This window comes from Haemaphysalis longicornis, unplaced genomic scaffold (assembly GCF_048455015.1).
Source record: "Haemaphysalis longicornis isolate Haplotype H1 unplaced genomic scaffold, Haemaphysalis longicornis Haplotype H1 scaffold_5, whole genome shotgun sequence".
Classification (NCBI taxonomy): Eukaryota; Metazoa; Arthropoda; class Arachnida; order Ixodida; family Ixodidae; genus Haemaphysalis; species Haemaphysalis longicornis.
This window is the reverse complement of record NW_027526385.1, coordinates 15,891,110-15,912,063: the sequence shown is the minus strand read 5'-3', so window position 1 is coordinate 15,912,063 and position 20,954 is coordinate 15,891,110. Positions and strand designations below refer to the sequence as shown.

General features: G+C 49.1%; 1 protein-coding gene across 1 annotated transcript in view; it reads right to left on the bottom strand.

Moving 5' to 3' along the window:
• The window catches only part of LOC144137913 (uncharacterized), a 61,227-nt gene that overhangs the window by 32,654 nt on the left and 7,619 nt on the right, over positions 1 to 20,954 (bottom strand). Inside the window, exons 2-5 of the mRNA XM_077669933.1 lie at positions 17,231 to 17,390; positions 8,484 to 8,656; positions 4,579 to 4,726; positions 526 to 867 (exon numbers count right to left, since the gene is read on the bottom strand). Coding sequence (XP_077526059.1) covers positions 526 to 867; positions 4,579 to 4,726; positions 8,484 to 8,656; positions 17,231 to 17,390 — 823 coding nt within the window. The remainder of the gene's footprint in view (positions 1 to 525; positions 868 to 4,578; positions 4,727 to 8,483; positions 8,657 to 17,230; positions 17,391 to 20,954) is intronic.

Sequence of the window (20,954 nt, the reverse complement as noted above, 5' to 3'; positions counted from 1 at the left end):
CGCCGGAGTCGGAGACCGCCGCCGCCGCCGGCCCACCCGACCATGGAGGTCACGTGCTGGGCCGACTGCGGCGGCTTGAGAAAGGGAAACGGCGGAGGGAGCGGCTTCGACGGACCTGGGCTTGCGAAGGCTAGCTGCGTGACGTCATGCCGTCTCCTAACTTTTTCTTCCTCCATGCCCGGAAGCGTCTGGGGGCCATTTTGTTTATGGCTTGCAGTGTTGCCGTCTCTCCCAACGAAACCGCCAGAGTGCGACCGCCCGCTCTAGCGTCCGCGCAGCAGAGAGAGAGAGAGAGAGAGAGAGAGAGAGAGAGAGAGAGAGAGAGAGAGAGAGAGAGAGCAGAGACGCCCAAAAACAAAATGACTGCGCCCTTTGGTGCCGACCGACCAATGAAAATCCTGGCGGCACATAACAATAAGAGAAAAGGGTGCCGATACTCTAAACCAAATGCGTTTATTTAGTGACGCTATCCACCCCCTCCCACCTGAAAAAAAAAAAGCTCTACTTTCAAGTGCTTTCACTCACCTGCAAGGTTCCCGGTTGGTTCGATTGAAGTCCCCGTGAAAGGCGTCGCGCAGGTTGAAAATGTACATGACACCGCATTCGAAGTACCTTCCGAGGTGAACGTTTTCGTCGCACTTCGGCGGAGGCGCTGTCATCACGGGCGTGCTGGGGCCGGGTGTGAGCGGTCGAAACGTGATTATCTGGACGCCGCCGTCGGAGTCTCTCGGCACGAAGCCTCGGCAGTAGTCATCGTAAGGCGCGAGCAGCACGTCCTTCACGTGGTTCACGTGCGTGAAGAGGTCTTCGCATCCTCGGCAGTGCTGGTGAAGAGTGATGGTGCAGTTGTCGAACTCCTTGTACGCCCTGGACGAAACGAAACGCAAACACGAAGAGGAGTTTTTGAAGATTGCTAGGAAAAAGAAATTCCCCTTTCCGCCTGCCTCACGCACTACCGTCTCCACTTCGACAGGGTGCAGTCAAACTTGGAAGGAGTAAAACCGATTTATTGGTTACGCCCGTATAAAGCGACACCGGTAGGTGGCTAAAAAACCCAGTCTGCGTTGCGTGCTGTGAACAATACGCCGTCTGGCCATCATGTGTTGCGAATTATGTACAACCATCCGCCTCATCACATCTCGGTTAGGAAAGGCAGCAATGCAAAATGGGGCTGTTTATGGAGCAACATGCTCAGTCGTCAAAACTGTTAACAACAACGAAGAACGAGGTGCCACAGAGCGGCAGCTTACGATAGCGCTCGGGCTGCTAAGCCAGGCTGTGCGCATGCGCTGAAGCACCCGAGTGCAGTAGGGCAGCATCGTGAGGGCCGACAACCAGGCGCCGAAGATGCGGCTGTAGCTATCACGAGGTTCCACTCTGTGCGTAGGCAGGCACCTCATGTTTTGTTGTTGTTAACAGCTTTGACGACTGTACATTATAGCGCGAACTGATTTTAGGCGCGGAGCGCCTTGGGACCGCACAAAGTCCGTCCGCGTCCGTGCGCATAGCATTTACAATCGCAAAAAATCGCACAGGCACCGGCAGGATTCGAGCCTGTGTCTGGGCGACCAGACAGTTAGTGCCAGTCGTCTTACCCGTTGGGCTACGACCGTGAGTTAGTACCCGAGCGTCAAACGGCTTACTCCCTCGCCTGTAACGGTGCGGAGTACCTTAGGACCACTCCATGTCCGTCCACGTTCATCCGTGCGCCCACCACCATCAAGCAAATTTTGATTTGAGCCGTGAGTTGCAGTTTCATTTAGGGAATATTCAAGGTGTAACTCACGGCTGAAATCAAATGACGGTCGGGGCGCAAATCGGATGTCGCTCGGGGCACAACTTCGACGTCATTTCGAGCCCCCGTACTCCGCACCCTCGCCATCATCCACGGAGTGGAGATGCTGCCATTTTTTTAGAACTCTTTTTGGTGTGGGCGGTGTGGGTATGTCCTCTCTAGGGCGCCGATTCTTTGTATAACTGTTGGGAGTTATTATCATATTGTATCAGGCTTTTCTCAATGTCATGTGCTTAAAGAATTTCTGTACTCGTCTTTTTGAAACCAAAAATGTGGATCTGCCATGTCAATTTATACAGGTCGCGGCCCTTGTCAAACTGTGTTCACAGCTTTTTGTTCCGCCTGCTCCTTTTATGAAAATAAAGATGATGATGATGATGACGAAACTCCCTGCAAACTGTCTAGGCTCGCCCTATAAGTGCACCGACCACACGTACTCTGGCGTCTGCTTCTAGACCGGAAATAGGCGCTGAGGCATGTGTCTGCAGTGGCTTGCCTAAGGGGAGGCGGGAGGGCCCTGGACCCGGGGTACCAGCCTCTCGGTAAAGTGAGTGGGGTGCCACTTGTGCTTCTCTAATGTGTAGTGCGGACGTTGAAAACTGGAAGACGACTGTAACGAAACCACAGCTTTGGCCTGTTCAATCTACGTCCCTACAGCCTATTCAGATTTGCTTCCTGTCTCAGCTGGCTCCGACGCTACGCAGAAATCTCTCCGTCGAGAAACGGGAACTGTCCGCCACGGGGCCCTTAGCCTCACTCAACACCATCGGAGCTGCCGCCCGAAGACGCGAAGAACGAGCGCAATTTACGGCCCGGCCGCGCTGAAATTCGTGCTCCTCCAGAGCACGAACGCGCCCCTGACTCGCGACTGTTTATGTTCGTTCTCTCTCTCTCTCTCTCTCTCTCTCTCTCTCTCTCTCTCTCTCTCTCTCTCGTCTGCGTGCTGTTCGCCGAGAGAGTCACCCCAGGCCTGTGCCCCGCGTCAGACGTTTTCTACCCGTGCTCCTCTGTCCTGATCCACTGTAACCTAAGTTTTTAGATGCAGAGCATCTGATTCACTCGCCTTGTCCCTCCGGCGTCGTCGTCGTCGTTGTCGTCGGCGTTGTCCACCCCTCCCCCATTCTCCTCGCCGCGCCAGCTGCGCTCTCCGCCGCTCACCCCCTCTCCTCTCCGATAGCGAACTCTCTCTCGCGAGGGGCATCGGATTTGATTCGATTCCATTAGATTGGCTTGGATTGGATTGGCTTTGCTTGAATTGAATTGGATTGGATTTGGATTGGATTGGATTAAAGTGGATTGTGTTGAATTGTGTTGCGTCATAGCCGCGGCACGTTGCGGCACGTTGCGTCATCAGGTGGGAGTTTTCTCTATTATTAAACCTTTTAAACTCTCAAACCCAAGCTTCTCCTATTCGATCTTCCTTCGAGCCACGACCTAGCTCACACCTGGTATAATGGAAGAAAGCGAGGAGAAATTTGGCATCCAGTAATGCCGCGGGGCTCGAAGATCTGAGCGGAGGCGAACAAGGAACGACTCTTCCAGAGGGGGTGCCGTCGGTATGACTGCGACGCTCGGAGGGGTGTAGCGAGCGAGCTTGTTTTTCAATGGGGCGACAGTGGGGCTAACAGAGCCCCTTCATCACGTCCAGGACCACTGTTAAGGCGTCAGACGAGAAGAGTACGGGGGAAGGCATCAGGGCCAACGAGACTCTGGTCATGTGTCCTCAGCGGCTTTCCACGTGGCTTTTTTTTTTTTTTTTTGCGCGCATATGAGATTATGTGTCCGGGCCCACGGTAAATGGTGAAACGAAGCGCGGAGAAACAACGACCACACCAGGAGAAACAGGCACAACGGGACTGAGCTCTCATTTGTTCCTCTGGATTGGTATTCGTTCCTCCTGGTTGCCGTTGTTTCTCCGCGCTTTGTTTCACCATGAACCTTTACCAACTCTCCCAGCTTTCTTTGTTACTTCATGGTAAATGCCCAGCCTTCTCTGGCGCCTTTGCGTTTGTTTGTCATATTTTCAGAAGGAAACCAAGGTGAAAGTGACTTGAAAAACAAAATGTGGGGAAGATTGAATCTTGAGGAAGCGGAGACAAAGAATGAAAACAAAATGAAACTTAGTGTGCAACATGAAATGAAGCAAAATGGAGAGGCGAGCTAGTTGGTTCGCAAATTCCATGAGTGAAACTTAAGCGCAAATTTTTTTTTTTCACAGGGACGAGAAAGGGAACGACACAGGCGCCTGTGTCGTTCCCTTTCTCGTCCCTGTGAAAAAAAAAAAAAAAAAATTTGCGCTTAAGTTTCACTCATGAAATGAAGGTTGGTGCGGAGGGGCTAACTGTACAAATTAAGTCTGTGTTGGGAGGAAGGTGGGGGGGGGCACACGGGGAAGGGGGAGCAGCTCAGGTGTCCAGCAATGGGTGAGACAGTTAAGCCGTCGCGATGTCCCTTATACGTGGAGACACACGGGATATTGCGGTGCGGGCGAAATTCGCTTTGTTAGTGCATTTCGCCAGCCGATTTTTCAGAAAAAGGCGAAAGAACATTCAGTCATTAGCGTAGCGAATTCGTAACATCCAGGTTAACCATCGCAGCTTCTTCGTTACATAAATGACGCAAACGCATCGGCTTGAATGAAAGTGGAAAAAGGAAAATGGAAAACTTCGTTAAATCCACGAATTCGTTGCATAGAGGTTCGCTACATATAGGTTTAACTGTATGTGTATAGTATTACACAGCGCGTGGTTGCGAAGGGGCTTTCTGCGCAATGCGGAACCCACCTGCACATCTTCTCCTTGTTCGGCTGGCGGCTGGCGATCTCGTTAAACAGCAGGCCGCACGCGAAGAAGGATTTAACTGTATCGTACGCGTCCAACGTCTGCTTTGGACCCGGTGTTGCGTCGCCCTGCCTCCAAAGGGATCGGCGAGCTGCAAAGAAGAAACAGACGCAACGTTATTCATTCGTCCACGCTGCCAACCCACGTACTCTTCCTCAAGTGACGTACGTAGATCAATGGCAGCAACTGAGCGGTCACAAGCTTGGGCAAGTAAGGGAGAACTCGGGGAACAGGATATTGTTCAGTTGTGAATAGTAGGCTACGAGGGTTCCAGCTGGGTAATGTTCTAGGTGCAGAGCACTTAGGGGCTCGACTTGCCGACGTAGCTCGCCCGCTGCACCCAAGTGGAGCCACACGGCGTTCCGTCGTAACCCAGGTGCTTCGAAAGCCAAGCGGTTTATATTGTCATAAGCGTTCAAAACTCCGCTGGCACTTGTCATACACGCCCCCGTTGCTTAGCGCAAAGAAAACTGCAGGTACATTTGAGGCAAAATATCCGTAATTAACCGGCAGCGGCGGCGTTCATTCAGTTAGGAACACTAGTTGGGCTGGTTTTTACGATAGTAAGCGAAAAAAAAGTGGCAGTGCAACGCCGGCACGGGCGGGAGGAAATGCAAGCACGAAAAGAACAGAACTCCCGCTGGCGCAGTTGCAGGCAGGGGGCGCGCGAACACGGCGGAGACGGGAAATTCGAAATGTGTTGGGTGGCAGCAGTGAGCGGATAACGTCGCTGTATTCCATTATGGCGAATCACTGCTCTGCACTTCCGACAACTTTCACATTGAGTGGAACGGATTTAATTTTCTTATGACTCCAACTGATAGTGAAAAATAATTGACATTGGTCCCCGACGAAACGGTATTTCCGCGGAGCTTTAGTGGAGTGACTTGGAATTGCTAGTCACGCCCGTTTTCAGTGCAGACGATTTGAAGGTAATCATAAACGCTGGATTAGAACCTGATCGTTTTGATTAAATTCGGATACGCACAAGGTGAGCGCAGCAAGTATTCAACACGCCACATAAACGCTGATTGATTGCCCCCTGACTGCGGTTTTTAATTCACGATACGGATTAGTCAACGCATTCTTGTACTGCTCAGGAACAGTTCGTTTAAGGCGGACTCACCTGTTAATATTTCTATGGGAGGTACTGCTTCATCACCCACGTACCTAAAAACCATGGTGCACCAAAACGAAAATCTCCACAAATACGTATCAACGTTCGGAACAGCCTAGTTTCCTTATTTTAGTGATATGTCACTTCTGTACTGAACTAAAATAAATCTCCCACTCGCTGAAATGCTAACGCAATCTAGTGAAAAAGCGATAAACCAAAATACGTTGCTTGTTTATTTTTTATCTCAGTAAAAAACTGATAATACTTCTAAAAGACGCAAACCAGGCCTTTACGAACATATCTACGAATTTGTAGAACCTTTCGTATCGGTAGCCGGTGCTTTTTAAGACCGTAAATCATGAATTAGCACGACCCATAGGAATGCGATCAGGTTAGGGTAAGTGCGACTACGCGACGCAAGTGTCTGGTGGCGTCCCTTTGCCAGCTTATTGCACTCAAACACGTCCACTTGGCATCGCACGGTTTTCACATTGATGGTAATAAGAGCAACTAAATAAACTACCTGATCTAGTGGCTCTAATGGTAATGTGTTACGAGGAGGGCCGGAATAGGCCTGGATCGCTTGAGGTTTGTTTTTTACCTTGTTGATGCCCTTTTATGCTAATGGCCTGATTCCATTGAGTCATCTATCGCTTTGATTTCCTTTTTTTTGGTGAGATGACAACGACGCGAAAAATATTGAGGAGGATGGAGCTGACGGCTCTGCTAAAGTGAAGCTTTCCACATCTCCCTGATGGCATATGTCGCATAAAAAACGCACTGCAGGAAAGCCAACTTTGTCTGACGATGGTGATGATCATTAAGTGAAAGCAAAAGACGCTCTCCTAGTTCTCAGATTGATTGATTGATTGTAGGGTTTAACGCGCCGACGCAACGCAGGCGATGAGGCGCGCCGTAGTGGAGGGCTCCGGATTAATTTTGACCACCTGGGGATCTTTAACGTGCGCCGAAATCTCGAACACACGGGCGTTTTTGCTTTTAGCCTCCATCAGAAAAGCGGCCGCCGGGGCCGGGAATCGAACCCGCGACCTCGTGCTCAGCAGCGCAACGCCTTAGCCACTAGTTCTCAGAGTCAAACCGGGATATTTCGCGTTATGAAGCGGACATCTCACCGATCGCTGACGGTCGGAGCAGTTTGGATTTGGAGAGGGGTGCACTGTCGTGCAAAATCAGCCACAAAAGTTACGCACTCTCACAACGACGACAGTTTAACGCGAAGCTTTCGTCGTACGAAACCAAATGGCGAAGCGTCAAACTCAAAGTCACCGCGATCATGATTCCAAACTGCGTGCCTGTCAAAGTCAAAGCTCAGCGGGTCGAGGTCCCGACCGTGTGCGAGCCAAAGTTCAAACGACAACCAAGTAATCACTCCCGAGAAAGCTTAGCGTTCAGCTATCGCCGTCGTGAGATGCAGAGGTGCATGATTGTTTTTTATCCCGAAAGTGTTTTATTCCTGGATACACAAAACTTTCGCTGACGTCATATCCGTCACGCAAGTGACGCCATGACAACGGAGCAAGCGTCCTGTAAAGGGTGCACCCCTGCACACAAGGTCTGCTTGCGGGGAAGCAACCTTTACTACCAAACAGTGCGTTATACCAGAATGCTTTGACGGACTCTGGTTATACTTAGAGTTGTTCATTTTTGGGTTTTATATTTTAAGACGACAGTGTTTTATGCCGGTATACACTAAGATTTGACTGACGTCATATCCGTGACGTAAATGACGCTAGTGCACCTTTGCCGAAGCGACCCGGCAGCAGGACGTCGCTCGCCAAGCACACCCACAAGACAGCCGCCTATTCGCAAATCATGCTCAGCAGCAGATTTCGCTGCACATTTCACTTTCGTGTTTTACAGATTCCTATGACAGAGAAATCAACCAGTTTTTTTCATAAATTTGCCTTAACGATTCCGAAAGCTACGTCGTAAATGGTGTAGTTTGACTACTTACTCAGAAGCTCGAACTCTATTAACTGAATGTAGTATAACTTCAATGATACTTCGAAAAGTAGTGTGAATTAAGGTTCTGATTTTTTGCGATTTACAAAGAATTTTGAAGACCACTAGAGCTGTTCAACTTAATCTACTTCAGCGGATACATGGCAATCTAGGCACAAAATCTTCGCAGGTGCGCGACAGGGTTTGCAAGTCCGTAAAACGATTTATGTCGTCTTCGTCCCGTATAATAGCACGCATACCAGGCTATCTTGTTTTGCATCTTCTCTACGTAGGTAATGAAGTATACATGATTATCAACAGGTCGGGTATTCGCAGCGCAAATCACGCCAACAAACAGGCGCTAATTACCGTATTTTCGCGCGTATAACCCACCCCCTTACTTTCCGTCGACGAATAAAAAGATACATCCCCGCGTATTGCCTGTACATTTTATACATAAGAGGATGGAGCAGATCTACTACTCAGGCAACATTACAGATTTGTTTATTCAAAAGAACGTGCCTAGCTGACTACGCAACTAGATGACTTGCCGCCTACATTTTTTTCAGTTGATATATTGTTGAGCAGCGTGCGTGCAAAATAAACACTGTCAACGGGATAACAGTGGTTTAGTCGCTATTACTGCTGTAGGGGGATCACGGCCCTGAAGCTGCACCAAAGGAAATACCTCGCATATAATCCGCACCTCTACTTCACCCCTGAAATTTGCGAATTTTTGGTGCGGGTAGTACGCGCGAAAATACCGTACCTTCTGGTTTCTTGACAGCACTGATGCCATGGCGTCCAGGAAAGCAGAGCTCTCGGTACGTCATGCTGAGCGCATCGTTTAGGCGTCGCATGCGATTGCCGAGTACCGCGTCACTCTCGCACACGTTGCGGTGGCGTTGGGCGTTTCGGCAGCTATAATAGCGCGACAGGGGCCTGCATGAGCCAAAGTACACAAAATCAGAGAACAATGTGTGCAGAAAAATTCAGTTTCAGTTTCAGTATATTTGTATTTCTTACACAGCACAAAAAATATGCAGTGAGAGGGGACAGAAACCTGATGCTCAGCAGCTTGACTGGGTCCCATCCAAGGCAGTGAGCTAGGGCAGAGTGCTGCTCTTAATGGAATGAAAAACACTTTGTCAGTAGCGTAACAGGCTGTGTAACGTTACTGAAAACAGAAATGATAGAAAACACCAACTACAGGAATGCAGAAAAAACACGGTAATAACACTGCTAACTTACATATTTCTAACAAATTACTGCAGTGACACAATTCAGGAGAGAAAGAAAGAAATCACGTATGCAAAAAAAAAAAATCAAGTAGCCCAAAATATTGAAACATACGACAGCACTGTGATGTACGAAATACGACCCGTATCAGGTTCAACGAGAAATAATGGGATAGTAGTCTTACCAACCAGTGAAATAAACCTATGAATTGGAAATGAAAACCGAGAAAAAACACAAGAAAATTTGAGCGAATACATTTATTCACGTGTCACTACGTGTTTAACCACAGTGTTTATGTACAATTCAAGAATGGCAATTTATAAAATAATGCTTTAATTCGGATATGGAAATTCCGTCTATGTTAACACCTTCTGAATCAAGCGATACGAATGCGCCTCGCTGGTCTGTCAAGGCTAACCAGTTGCTCTTTACTAACGCAGTAATAGACTAGACTTCGGGGTTTTACGCGCCGAAGCTGCGCCTGGGCTATTACCGTCTTCTCGCGCGTTTAACTCGCCCCTGCATATAATCCGCACCCCCACTTTCAGACCGCCAGAAAAAAAAAAAACGCGTATGGCCCGCTCATTTGATACAGGAAAGGCTGCGCCAAAGCTACTGCTCAAGCAACACAACATCCAGGCCGTCCTGTTGCCCAAGAAGACCGAGAAGAAGGCCTGAGCTGCCCCTGTTTCCCAGCGCCACGAGCACCGACAAAACGGCTCTTGTAATATCACATACTATGTAGACAGAAAAGGCGTATGTTTAGCAAGTAGAATACACTGACCGCAAGTGGAAAGTCAAAATTCCCTAATAAAATTCAGTTCTTAGAGTGCGCTCGTTCTTGTTTTTTCTTCCTTGTGATGTACGTTTTGCGCAATCGCTGCCATGGAAGGCTTGGTCAGTGTTACTGCGTAGGAGCTTCACGGCACAACGCGCATTGCCGTAAAGCTGCAAAAACCCCGCGTATTACCCGCACCCCTACTTTGCAACTGAAATTTTCACGTTTTTGGTGGGGGCTATATGTGCGAAAATGCGGTGTGCACGCGATAGTGGAGATCTCAGAATTAATTTCGACCAACTGAGGATCTTGGACGTGCGCCGAAATCTCGACACACGGGCGTTTTCCCTTTCCGCCTTCTTTAGAAAAGCATCCACCCCGGGCGGTATCGAACCCGTGCCCTAGCTCGCAGAACGCCTTAGCCACTGGGCCACCGTGGTGCGTAACAGGAGTAGACGTACAGCGTTGTGGATGCAAAGCGTTGGTTTGTTAATTGCGAGGGAGAAGCTTGGCAGCGTGATTTCTGAAATTGTTGCGTTATGAGAAAAAAAATTGTCGTAACAGCATTATGTATTTTGTGACTCGAATGCAAAAATGATAAATTGGGAGTAAAATCGCAGTTACGGATCACGTAAACTCGCAGTACGATGCTAAACCGATTTGAGCATGGAAACGTCGTGAACTTGACCAACGCTCTAGAAAGCGCTGGTGCGTTCTTGTTTACGCAGGTAAATTGTTTGGCAAGGGAATTGTAAACAGCGGAGCTGCTGTTGCTAGCCGCAATGTGTGCGGCGGCATCAGAAAACCCCGGGTCGTAGTTGCTCCCACCGTTCACCGTGCGCGTGAGCACGCGTCTTACGAGGAGTTCCCGGCGTCGTCAAGAAAACAGTTCACATGCGTCCGCGCCTCAATGGAGCAGCACTAGACAACTCTCGCTACAGAGGGCCAGTTCGCGAAGCCGGTTACCCCCAATTCTAGCGCGTGCTGACGCATTCCACTCTGGGAGAAATGTGAAAGACCGCGGGCAAAGTTGTCCGGGCCCGCCACTCACGCACGGTAGTGGAAGCATAGCAGCACACAACGCCCTGAGCTAAAAGACTCGGCTCGACGCATGCACCTCATTCAACTTCAATACAGTCAAGAAATGGCTTCGAACAGACACATCGTCACGGCATGCGCTTTGAGGTCGAAGCGCGAAATTAAGAGGATATTAATTCCTTTCTGCGCGTCGCAAGCGCAGCACTCTCTTTTTTTTATTTATGGGGCCGAAGAACAAGTCACTTCTCACTCCTGCGCCAGCCCAGAAGGTTTTTATGGCGCCCACACTACATATCCGCTGCGGGGTTGCATCATCGCTAGTGATGATTCCGAACATAGTAAGCACAGTCCACCCGCCGGAGCACGCCGTCACATTTCATCGCGGAGCTAACTCGATCACAACACACACATCATCGGCGCCTTACCAAAAGAATATGCACCCTGAACCTCACCCCAGCCGCCGAAAAGCCCGAAGTCAAGCGCATGGGAGTATTTTTGGAGAGAACACATGTCGCCTTAGGGGCGCCAGTACCTACTCTAAATGTCAACACAAAATAGCCACAGTCACCACAAAGACGGCCCTCATCACTCGTGCATCAACAAAGACATCGTCAACGTGGGTCGTTGAAGGGTTACATATCCCCTTATCCCGCACATATACAAAGCACGCTAGCATTACCACAGACTCTCAAGCTGCCTGCGGAAGCCTCTTAGCCGGGAGGGTGGACCCTGCTACCTTCAAGTTACCCTCGCTCAATCAGCCCTGCCGGAGAGTCAACATCATATGTACTCCTGGCCATTCCTCGGTGACGCGCAAACAACTTTGCTCATCAGCAAGTCTGCGCCCTCTCTCACCTGGCTTCCGAGGAGACCGCATCGTCAATCCCTTTTGAAACCTATCTAGACATAACGCAATATTGCCGGTCGGACAGACAACACTTTCTTCCCCCTCACCATGCACTCTCCAAAGAAGGATATTCGCTACTCCGCAGAATACGAACCAGTATCTTTCATCACCCAGTTCACCTGCATCGTATGTTCCCAACTCAATACTCTGGTGAATGGCAGTTCTGTTCCCAACCCGGTACTCTACCTCATATTATACTATAGCATGAGCGTAATGGACCAAATTTGGAGGAAATTTCCAAGGTGGAGTAAGTTTCTGCGAAGGAAAGTTTTACATCCACCTCAATGCAGCCGTGCGGCTACACAGGAAAGCTGTACAGCTTTCTCAGAAACTTCTCAGTTAAAGAAAAATTCGTCCTGGTCCACGATTTGAACCCGGGACCATCGCCGGAGCAGTCGCTCCACCAACTGAGCTAACCAGGAGGCTAGTCGTTTGTAGCGCAGGAGCGAATTTAGCAACTAAAGTAATGGACAGGTGTTAATCGACCAGATTTAGGGTAAATCCCCCAGGGGAACACACTTTTAGTTGTTGATCAATTCGCTCTCGCGCTACAAACTGCTAGCCTCCTGGTTAGGTCAGTCGGTAGAGTGACTGCTCCGGGTAAGCGGTGGTCCCGGGTTCAAATCCTAGACCAGGACGAATTTTTCTTCAACTGCGAAGTTTCTGAGAAAGCTCTACAGCTTTCCTTTGTAGTCGCACGGCTGCATTGAGGTGGTTATCAAACCTTCCTTCGCATAGCGTGAGCGTAACCCAAACTTGCTTCTTTTACGATCCCCTCTTCACACCCCTGAGCTGCGGGAAAACCTGGCGACTGGCGGCGATCCGGACGCTCAGCAACTCCTGGCGTCCAGAGCGAAGGCCTTCTGCTCATTCCACGGACTCCTGGACTGGGAACCATTCCTACTTCAGGAGCTCAATTAAACGTTTTCTACCTAGCTACCTAGCACGTAGCTTCGGCTGCCGGCCTGGCTGCACAGCTAAGTTCGGACAGACACCGATGTCACGGCTATTCAGCGCTACGTGATGAGGGCAACGTGCAAAACACGCGGCGCATTTAAAAAGACAGGAGCAAAAAATTTGTTCTATCAAATGGCTGTCCACAAAAATTGAGCGGAACCGCGGAGGGACGACGCGCTAATTGGCACCACGGTGTAAACAAGGAGATACGGGATCCCCCTAGCGTACGCGCGAACAACGCAAAGAAATTGCGTACGCTAACTCTTGGCGTATGGCTGCGTACAGTGTTCTAAACTCTCAATGGAAATTTAATGCTCGACAGATAGGGTTACGCAGCGAAGCCTTGGTATACGTAGATTCGGAGGTAAGAGGCATGTGACTATACGCCAAACCTGCAATAACCATCGCAACCGCCACCGGCGCCGCGGCTTGACAGATTGCGAATATAGGCACGGCTTGAATTATGCCTGTATATTTTTAATTTTTTATGACTTATTAAAGCTAACGCGGAAAGATTTTACGTGTTTCTAGGAGAGCTTGTGTCCGGGCTTCTCGTTCTTTTGTTCCTCACGCGACCCTTGACACATCGACTGAGTCGTCGTTAAAGGGACCCTGCAACACTTTTCAACTTTTTTTGAAACCTTTAATGCTTGCAGAACGTAGTCACCCAACACATCCAGTACTTAGACTGGGGGTGGTCGCAATCACCTCAGCCAAAAATTACTTACTGCTATATGTCCATCACATAACATGGAAAGTCGCTTAAAAGATTTTTCTCCTTTCCCGGTCATTACGTTTTTTACGTCACTGAGGCCACGTAGCGGCTGTTGGCCGGTTTTCCTTCAGTTGCAGCAATGAACGCTTTTCGATAGCAACTTTAAAAATAAAGCCGCAAAAACAAAGCAGAAACGTAAGGCGTATCTGGTGCGACGAGCAAATGACGCAGTGCCGCTCCATGCTGGTGAATACTGTAGCTTTCGCAGTTCTTCCAGACGCGAAGAAAAGAGTTAAAGCATTTATCGGAAGTCTTGAAGGGTCCTTTTAACGTCATCCATGCTGGACGATTGATAGCTTCCATTTTTGTTTGTTTACGAGATCATTTTAAAGGTGTAATGCCATCAAGACTGGTATATTCGTTTTTTAGGGATGTCAATCTATCTATTTAGACCAACTTCGGTTTTGTATTTAGCGTCCCTTTAAAGGTTCAAGCACATCTGCGGAGAACGACGCGTTTCCGCACGCGTTTTTCCTCTCCGAAACTGTTCTGGCAGCGGCATGACCACTGCCAGACCGGAGGCGCATGAAGGCTGCAGGACCGGTTTTGGAGAGGGAAAAACACGCGCGGAAGAGCGTCGTTCTCCGCCCATGTGCTTGACCCTTAATCCGTTGACTGATTGATTGTTTGTGGGGTTTAAAGCGCTGACGCGCCGTTGTGGAGGGCTCCGGAATAATTTGGACCGCTTGGGAACCTTTAACGTGCGCTGAAATCTTGAGCACACGGGCGTTTTGTAACGAAAGCTACATTACGCTACCTCGGGCAGTCTTCGCGGGGCGACCAGTTTTGACCTTGAGAGCTAAAGGTCAAACCACACCCCCTTCCGCAAGCGCGCGGATTGGAGCAGCACCCGATGGCGGGGTGAGATAGGCGAGGAGGGAGCGGAGAAGCGCGGGACTCGAGCGGCCTCCTGGCGGAGGAAGGCGATGATACCGCCGCAGCAGCGATGAGGGCGCGCGACGAAGGAAGGCGACGTGCGCGCAGACCCGTGTGCGATGGAGTAGGACGAACATCCAGCTGCGGTCGCTCGTACAGCGGTGACGCTTAAACAACGCCGTGAGGCGAAAAAGAAGAAACACGCTACTGTTGCGTCCAGCTTCGCTACCTTCAAGCCTTACGCGTTAGTGTGAGCTTCCTTAATTTTTTGCTTTTCCCCTCCAGCAGAAAAGCGGACGCGGCGGCCGGGAGTCGAACACGCGTCCTTGGGCTCAGCAGCACAACGCCATAGCCACTGAGACACCGCGGCGGGTCCTTAAGCCGTCGCGCTAACAAGATTGATTCATTGGACCCTGATGCACTGCACCCATTTTACGTATTTACCACCTACCGTGTGTTTATTATTAAAGGGACACTGAAGTGAATTTGTCAAGCTCCCGTTTTTGCTTGCACTGTGTAGACTGGCTCAAATTAGCACACTTTTCATCGTTCATCCGGTTGACAAATCGTTAATTATTTTACAAAGCGCGAAAGAAGAAAAACTACTATGCGCGGTTTGCGGCGGCCGCACAAACTAAGCTGTGACGTTGGGAGGAGGGGGCGCCGTAATTGGACGATGCCCAAGGTTAGCAATCAAACAAGTTTCGGTTTCGGTCTGTAAAACAACATGTTTGACATTCGATGGCGTCGTTGGATAGGCATTCTCAATAACCCAGTTATCGTAGTACCGCGCTTCTGCCATGTTGTCGGCTGTAAAATGCATAAGATAAGCCTCCCAGGACGGCTTGGAATCGTAGCATTCACTATCTGAGGCCTACGCAGTGCATGAACGCCCTCCGCGTCCCCGCAGACGCTCAAATGCACGCGCTTCTCCCCCATATTTGGAGCTTGCCTCGCTCATGCCTGTCTCATAAAAAGCGTGTTCGCACCAGGCCAAAGGTCTGTTGATTCTGGCCTGTGCCCACTTCCCGCAAGCAGTCGGTGCTTATGGCAACAGCACGCCAACGAGAACTCGCTAGCGCGGCAGTGCCAGCCTGCGCGAGTTCTGTGGACTAGTTCGTGTAGCCATGAACGTTGCGGCCCAAAAAAAGCTGAACTCAGTATAGAAAACATCGACGAAAAACGAAACAAGAAGTTAACTCATAAAAAAAAAAGCATGTACCCGCGGCGATTCCAACTTGTGACTGGCAAAACACTTGCGCTGACATACGTAGCGCACCAGACGACTAGGCCACAGGGGGCCGCCGGCGGCAAGGGAAAATTTTAGGTATATATGTATAACCAGTTTACACTTTTATTTAGTTTTAGTATTTTAAGCAGCTTAGGTGACTATTTGTTGTATTGCCCTCGTGCAGTAAGCGTCCCCCGAGTTTCCACAATAGCTCACGTCTAGCAATTGCATTTCGTAGACGGGAAAGCGTTCGCAGATGCGTAGTCGTGCTCCTGACCGCTCTGCTTGTTCGCCCAGCGCAAAAAAGTGCTTCCCGCACCCTAGTTTTACGCTGTACGGTAAAAATCTCAGTTGATTTTATTTCCTTAGTACCTATATTGACTTCGCTCACTCTTCTCCCCCTTCAAGAGGCCTTATATTTTCCTACTGGCCTACCAGTCAGCGAAGCGCCGCATGTGGGCTTGTGCAGCGCTTGTGTGAAGCGACCTTGACTTGGAGCTAGATACAGTGTACAAACTAACGAAGTAAAGAAAGGCGCATTCTTCCATTCTCAAACGTGTTGTGGCTTAGTTTCAACTGATCGAACGAATTGCGACGACCCGTCGGCGGCCGGCGGACTAAACGGTGGGCCGACTGACTCGGTCGCGGAAGGTCGAAACTAACGAAGTAAAGAAAGGCGCATTCTTCCATTCTCAAACGTGTTGTGGCTTAGTTTCAACTGATCGAACGAATTGCGACGACCCGTCGGCGGCCGGCGGACTAAACGGTGGGCCGACTGACTCGGTCGCGGAAGGTCGGCGAGCCGTGCAGTAGCGCAGCCAATTGGCAGCTCCTCTCCTGCTGACGTCACACGAAAACGCCACAGAAAACGGGCGAGCGTAAAGAGAGGAGGACAGCAATTTCGAATTGATTTTTCTACTAAATAAATTCGCGTAAACGCGCACAGAGTAGTCGAAACAGGGCCCAGGGACTCCGGACTACAGTTTGCGCTCGTAATCCCGCATTGTTTACAAATCACTTCAGTGTCCCTTTAAGTCGACCAATAACAAAATTACTCCAAGCCGAAATGCACTAACCTGGAGATCCACCGAAAACGGACGTGAATTACAATTTTCGTCCCTATACGTTGTGCACACTAATATACGCAGTGCAGCAGGTCAACGGCGGCACAGCTGCAGTTACAATCACCCCCATGTAAAATAAAGTTAGCTGAAGTACATACACATATCGTCTGACGACACTGTTTAAACACGAAAAGTGTTTTATTCCCAGATACACTAAGATTTCGCTGACGTGATATCCGTCACGGAAGTGATGCCAGTACAACCAGCAAGCGGCCTGTAAAGGGTGCACCCCTACACACAGGGTCTTCTTGCGGGGAAGCAACCTTTATAACCAAAGAGTACGTTATACTCATGGTTGTTCGTTTTCGGGTTGTATATCTTAACGGGAAAGTGTTTTATGTCGGGATACACCAAGATTTCACTGACGTCATATCCGTCACGGAAATGACGCCAGTACACCTTTGCCGAAGCGACCCGCCAGCAAGACGTCGCTCGCCAAGCACACCCACAAGAAATCCGCCTACCCGAAAATCATGCCCAGCTGCAGATTTCGCTGCACATTTCACTTTCGTGTTTTACCGATTCCTATGACAGAGAAATCAACCGCAGATTTTGCTACAAATACTGACCAGAAACAACAAGCATTCTTACCTGCATATTGCGCGAGGTCGACGCATGCGTATAGACGCAGCCGTTCGTAGGTGAATCTGCAAGTGTCTGGCACACACCAGTTGCGCCTCCCGAGCCTTGCCTGGTGTGCATAATCCGGGCTTAGTGGCAAACAGCTTGAGCTCTCTCGTTCGGAGTGGGGCTGAAAGGTAGGTCAACTTGCGTGACTTGAGTGGCAAGCCCCACATCTTTACTGAAAAGTGTTTTCCGTTCATGAACCCTCTTGCGCTTTCGCTTTGAATGGCCAGTCTGGCTTGCCTAATCATGATTCGGTACGTGCACTGCGCTAGGCTATTTTTTCCATGCATTTTTCTCACGACTCCCGAGGCTCCACTTGTCTTTGATGCGCGAGAGGCGTTCAGTGTACAAGGCGCCCCATAGCAGGCGTTTTAACCCCACAGTTACGAAAGGACACGAGCATCGGCGCAACTTGTTAGAGACAGACAGAAGCCACTCGAAATCGTTAGGTGGAAGAGGATCGTGTCAGGAGGAAAGGGGACGACGCCCTCCGGGAACGCGGGCCGGAAGCAATATCTCAGGCGCTAAATTGTACATTGTTGGTACCGCATTCAGAGCACTTAAGAAGTCTGAAGTGAATTTTTCAAGCTCCCGGCTTTGCTTGCACTGCGTACACTGGCTCAAATTAACACCTTTTTCATCGTTTATAGGGTTGTTAAGTCGGTAATTATTTTATAAAGCGGGAGAGAAGAAAAACTACCATGCGCGGTCTGTGGCGGCCGCACCAACTAAAGGCTGTGACCACAGGAGGAGATGCACCGTGATTGGACGATGTCCAAGGTTAGTATTCCAACAAAGTTTCAGTTTCGGTTCTGTGAAACAACATGCTTGACATCCGATGGCATCGTTGGATGGGCATTCTCATCTCAGTAATCGTCGTACCGCGCTTCTGCCATGTTGTCGGCTGCAAAATGCCTAAGATAAGCTTCCCAGGACGGCATGGAATCGTAGCAATCACTAGCCGAGGCCTACGCAGTGGATGAACGCCCTCCGCGCACCCGCAGACGCACAAATGCATGCGCTTTTCCCCATATTTGGAGCTTGTCTCACTCATGCCTGTATCGTAAAAAGCGCGTTCGCACCAGGCCAAGGGTCTGCTGATCCTGGCGTGTGCCCACTGCTCGCAAGTAGCCGGTGCTTGTGGCAACAGCACGCCAACGAGAACTCGCTAGCGTGTCAGTGTCAGTCTGTGCGCGTTCTGCCAACTCGCTCGTGGAGCAGTGAACGTTACGGCCCAGAAATAGTGAACTCAGTTTAGAAAACATCGGCCGCCAACAATAAAATCAACTTACAAAAAAAGCATCAACCCTCGAGGATTCGAACTTGCGACTTGCAAAACAATCATCCTGGCACTTCAGACCACTCGGCCACGAGCCAGCGCTGTCGGGGTTGGATATATGGGGTATTCGCCGCGAGCTCGACATGTAGGTGGCGACAGCGTCGCGCTGCTAGTGTGGATGCTCCGCTGAGCGGCCCGTAAGAATGCACACTGTGGGCGCGCTACGTGCCTTTTTCTCGCCGTATGTGCGCACGAAAGGTGCAAACAAGAGTGGTATGCTGTAGTTCGGTTCCTCAACGTTCAATGTATAGCATGGAAGCGGCAGTCAGTTTTCATTACTACGCCAAAAAAAGCGACGACTCATCGGGAATCTCAGAATGGCCGTAATTGTGACAATGAACTTGTACGCTGTGGCTCGTAGCAAGCTCGATCTTTCCAGATTATGGCTTTGAGCCTTCAATAAAAGCGTAAATAGAAACAAATCAGGAAGCCTCGATCTCTGAAATTCAGTTTACACCGGCAATCTCAATCGCTTTCACTGGTAGCATGACGCATTCTTGCATTTGTGGGATGCCAGGGCAGCGAAATGGTAACACTACTTAACTGCCCCGAAATTCTTTCTAAGAGCTTACGATATTTTTTGTGTTCAAAAGGCAACATAAGATTACTAAATTTTGGTCAGTGCAGATATATAAATGTAACCGCTCTAACGGGTCTTTTAAATGAAATTTTAGCGACTCTGAAGGAAGGTTTGATGAATAACGGTTTCGGATCACTTATTTACGGCTTTCGTCGCAAGTGAACTTGCGAATTGAATTGTCAACGCACGCAGTACAATCAACATCTCATGTTTAGCTAGGTTTTCGCAAAGTGACAAGCAGGTTTGTGCAAACCAAGCTTCTGGGACCTCACAGTGAGCACAAATTTTCTGTTACGGCTGCTCTGTTGACCATTTGCGTTCCTTTTAAAATCTAACAGGTGCCTGCAACAGCGAGATGTGTTTGCATTCTTGCGTATAAGGTGCTTACGAACCCTAAGGATGGCAATAAATGAAGTTGCGCTGTTGCAGATGTAGTAAAACATTTCCTTTTTATTTCTCGTTGCGAATAAGCGCAGCGGGTTCTCGGTAACTACTTTGTTTTGTAAACTGAACATCGCGTTTGTCTTGGCATTTACTTCTTGAGGATTGGTTAAAAAATAAAATTCTGTTCATTTCGTTTTTTTTTTCGGGAAAGGGGGGGGGGGGTTGCCAACGTTGCAAGAGCAGCGAGAAGAGATTGCAGCATGTAACGCGAAAAGCCAAACTATGGTTATCACTATGACTTACAATCGAAACTACACTAGGCGTCGTGTTCTGTAGCGGTGAAAAAGCAGTATTTTAACACGTATTTTCAAAACTGATTAACCCCCCTTGGTCCGAGATTGTCCAGGAATTGTGGCTCGCCTTTTTCAAAATTGTATTGAAAGCAAGCATTGTGGGAAAACATTTAAAAAGAACAGTGAGCCATGGCACACACCCCTCACACATGCGGGCAACAACGCGCATTATATTACGCGTTTTCTTCTCTTTCTTTAAACTTAGGTCCACCTTAAGAGGTTAAGACGTGACCATATCAGGCATTTGGTTCTGCTGAGTGAGACACGTTTCTGGACAAGGAGATTCACGTCGGTATATGAAAATGACACACGGAATGGCAGATGACAGAGGCAAACTTACCGAAAAATCCCCCCTAAATATTCTTGCGCATCCATAGAAACGTATTTTAAATAATACGTAAAATTAGCAACTTGATACAGTTGAATAAATGGTTATTCTGCCTCCTTAGTATAGACAACGACTGTCCAAAAATGGTATTTATTTTAGAAAAGGCACGGGAAGGACACGATCACAGAGGCGCTTGCGGGTGTAAAATACGTGTCTAGTAATGTATGGGCGATAGCGCACGGGTCGTGTGCAGTATAAATATTTTTCTTTGTTTCTTCTTTTTATAAGGACACAGTGCAATTTTACAAGGGTGTGGAATTTGCACGCGCATGCACAGGTCTTGTCGCTTAATTCTTACCCATTTCGCGTACTAAACTTTTATCCTTTATATAATCACCACGCCACCTTCAAAAAGCACCCTTTGACGTTCCCGAAACGGCAGACGACTGCGCTCAACAATAACAAAACTGCAATGTGTGGAAGCAATGTTTATAAGACGTTTCACACTCAAGCGGTGACCACGGCGAAGATGTTTCGTGGAATTAAACCAGCGCATTAACCCGCAACGGCCGCTGATTTTTGCGTTTCTAGAGGAAATGCGCAAGCGGAGGTAACTATGCCATTGCTTACTGCCAAACGAGCACACATATTGGTTGTTTTGTCGTGTGCAGCACGCGTCTTGCGCCGCACGCAACGTGAAAAAG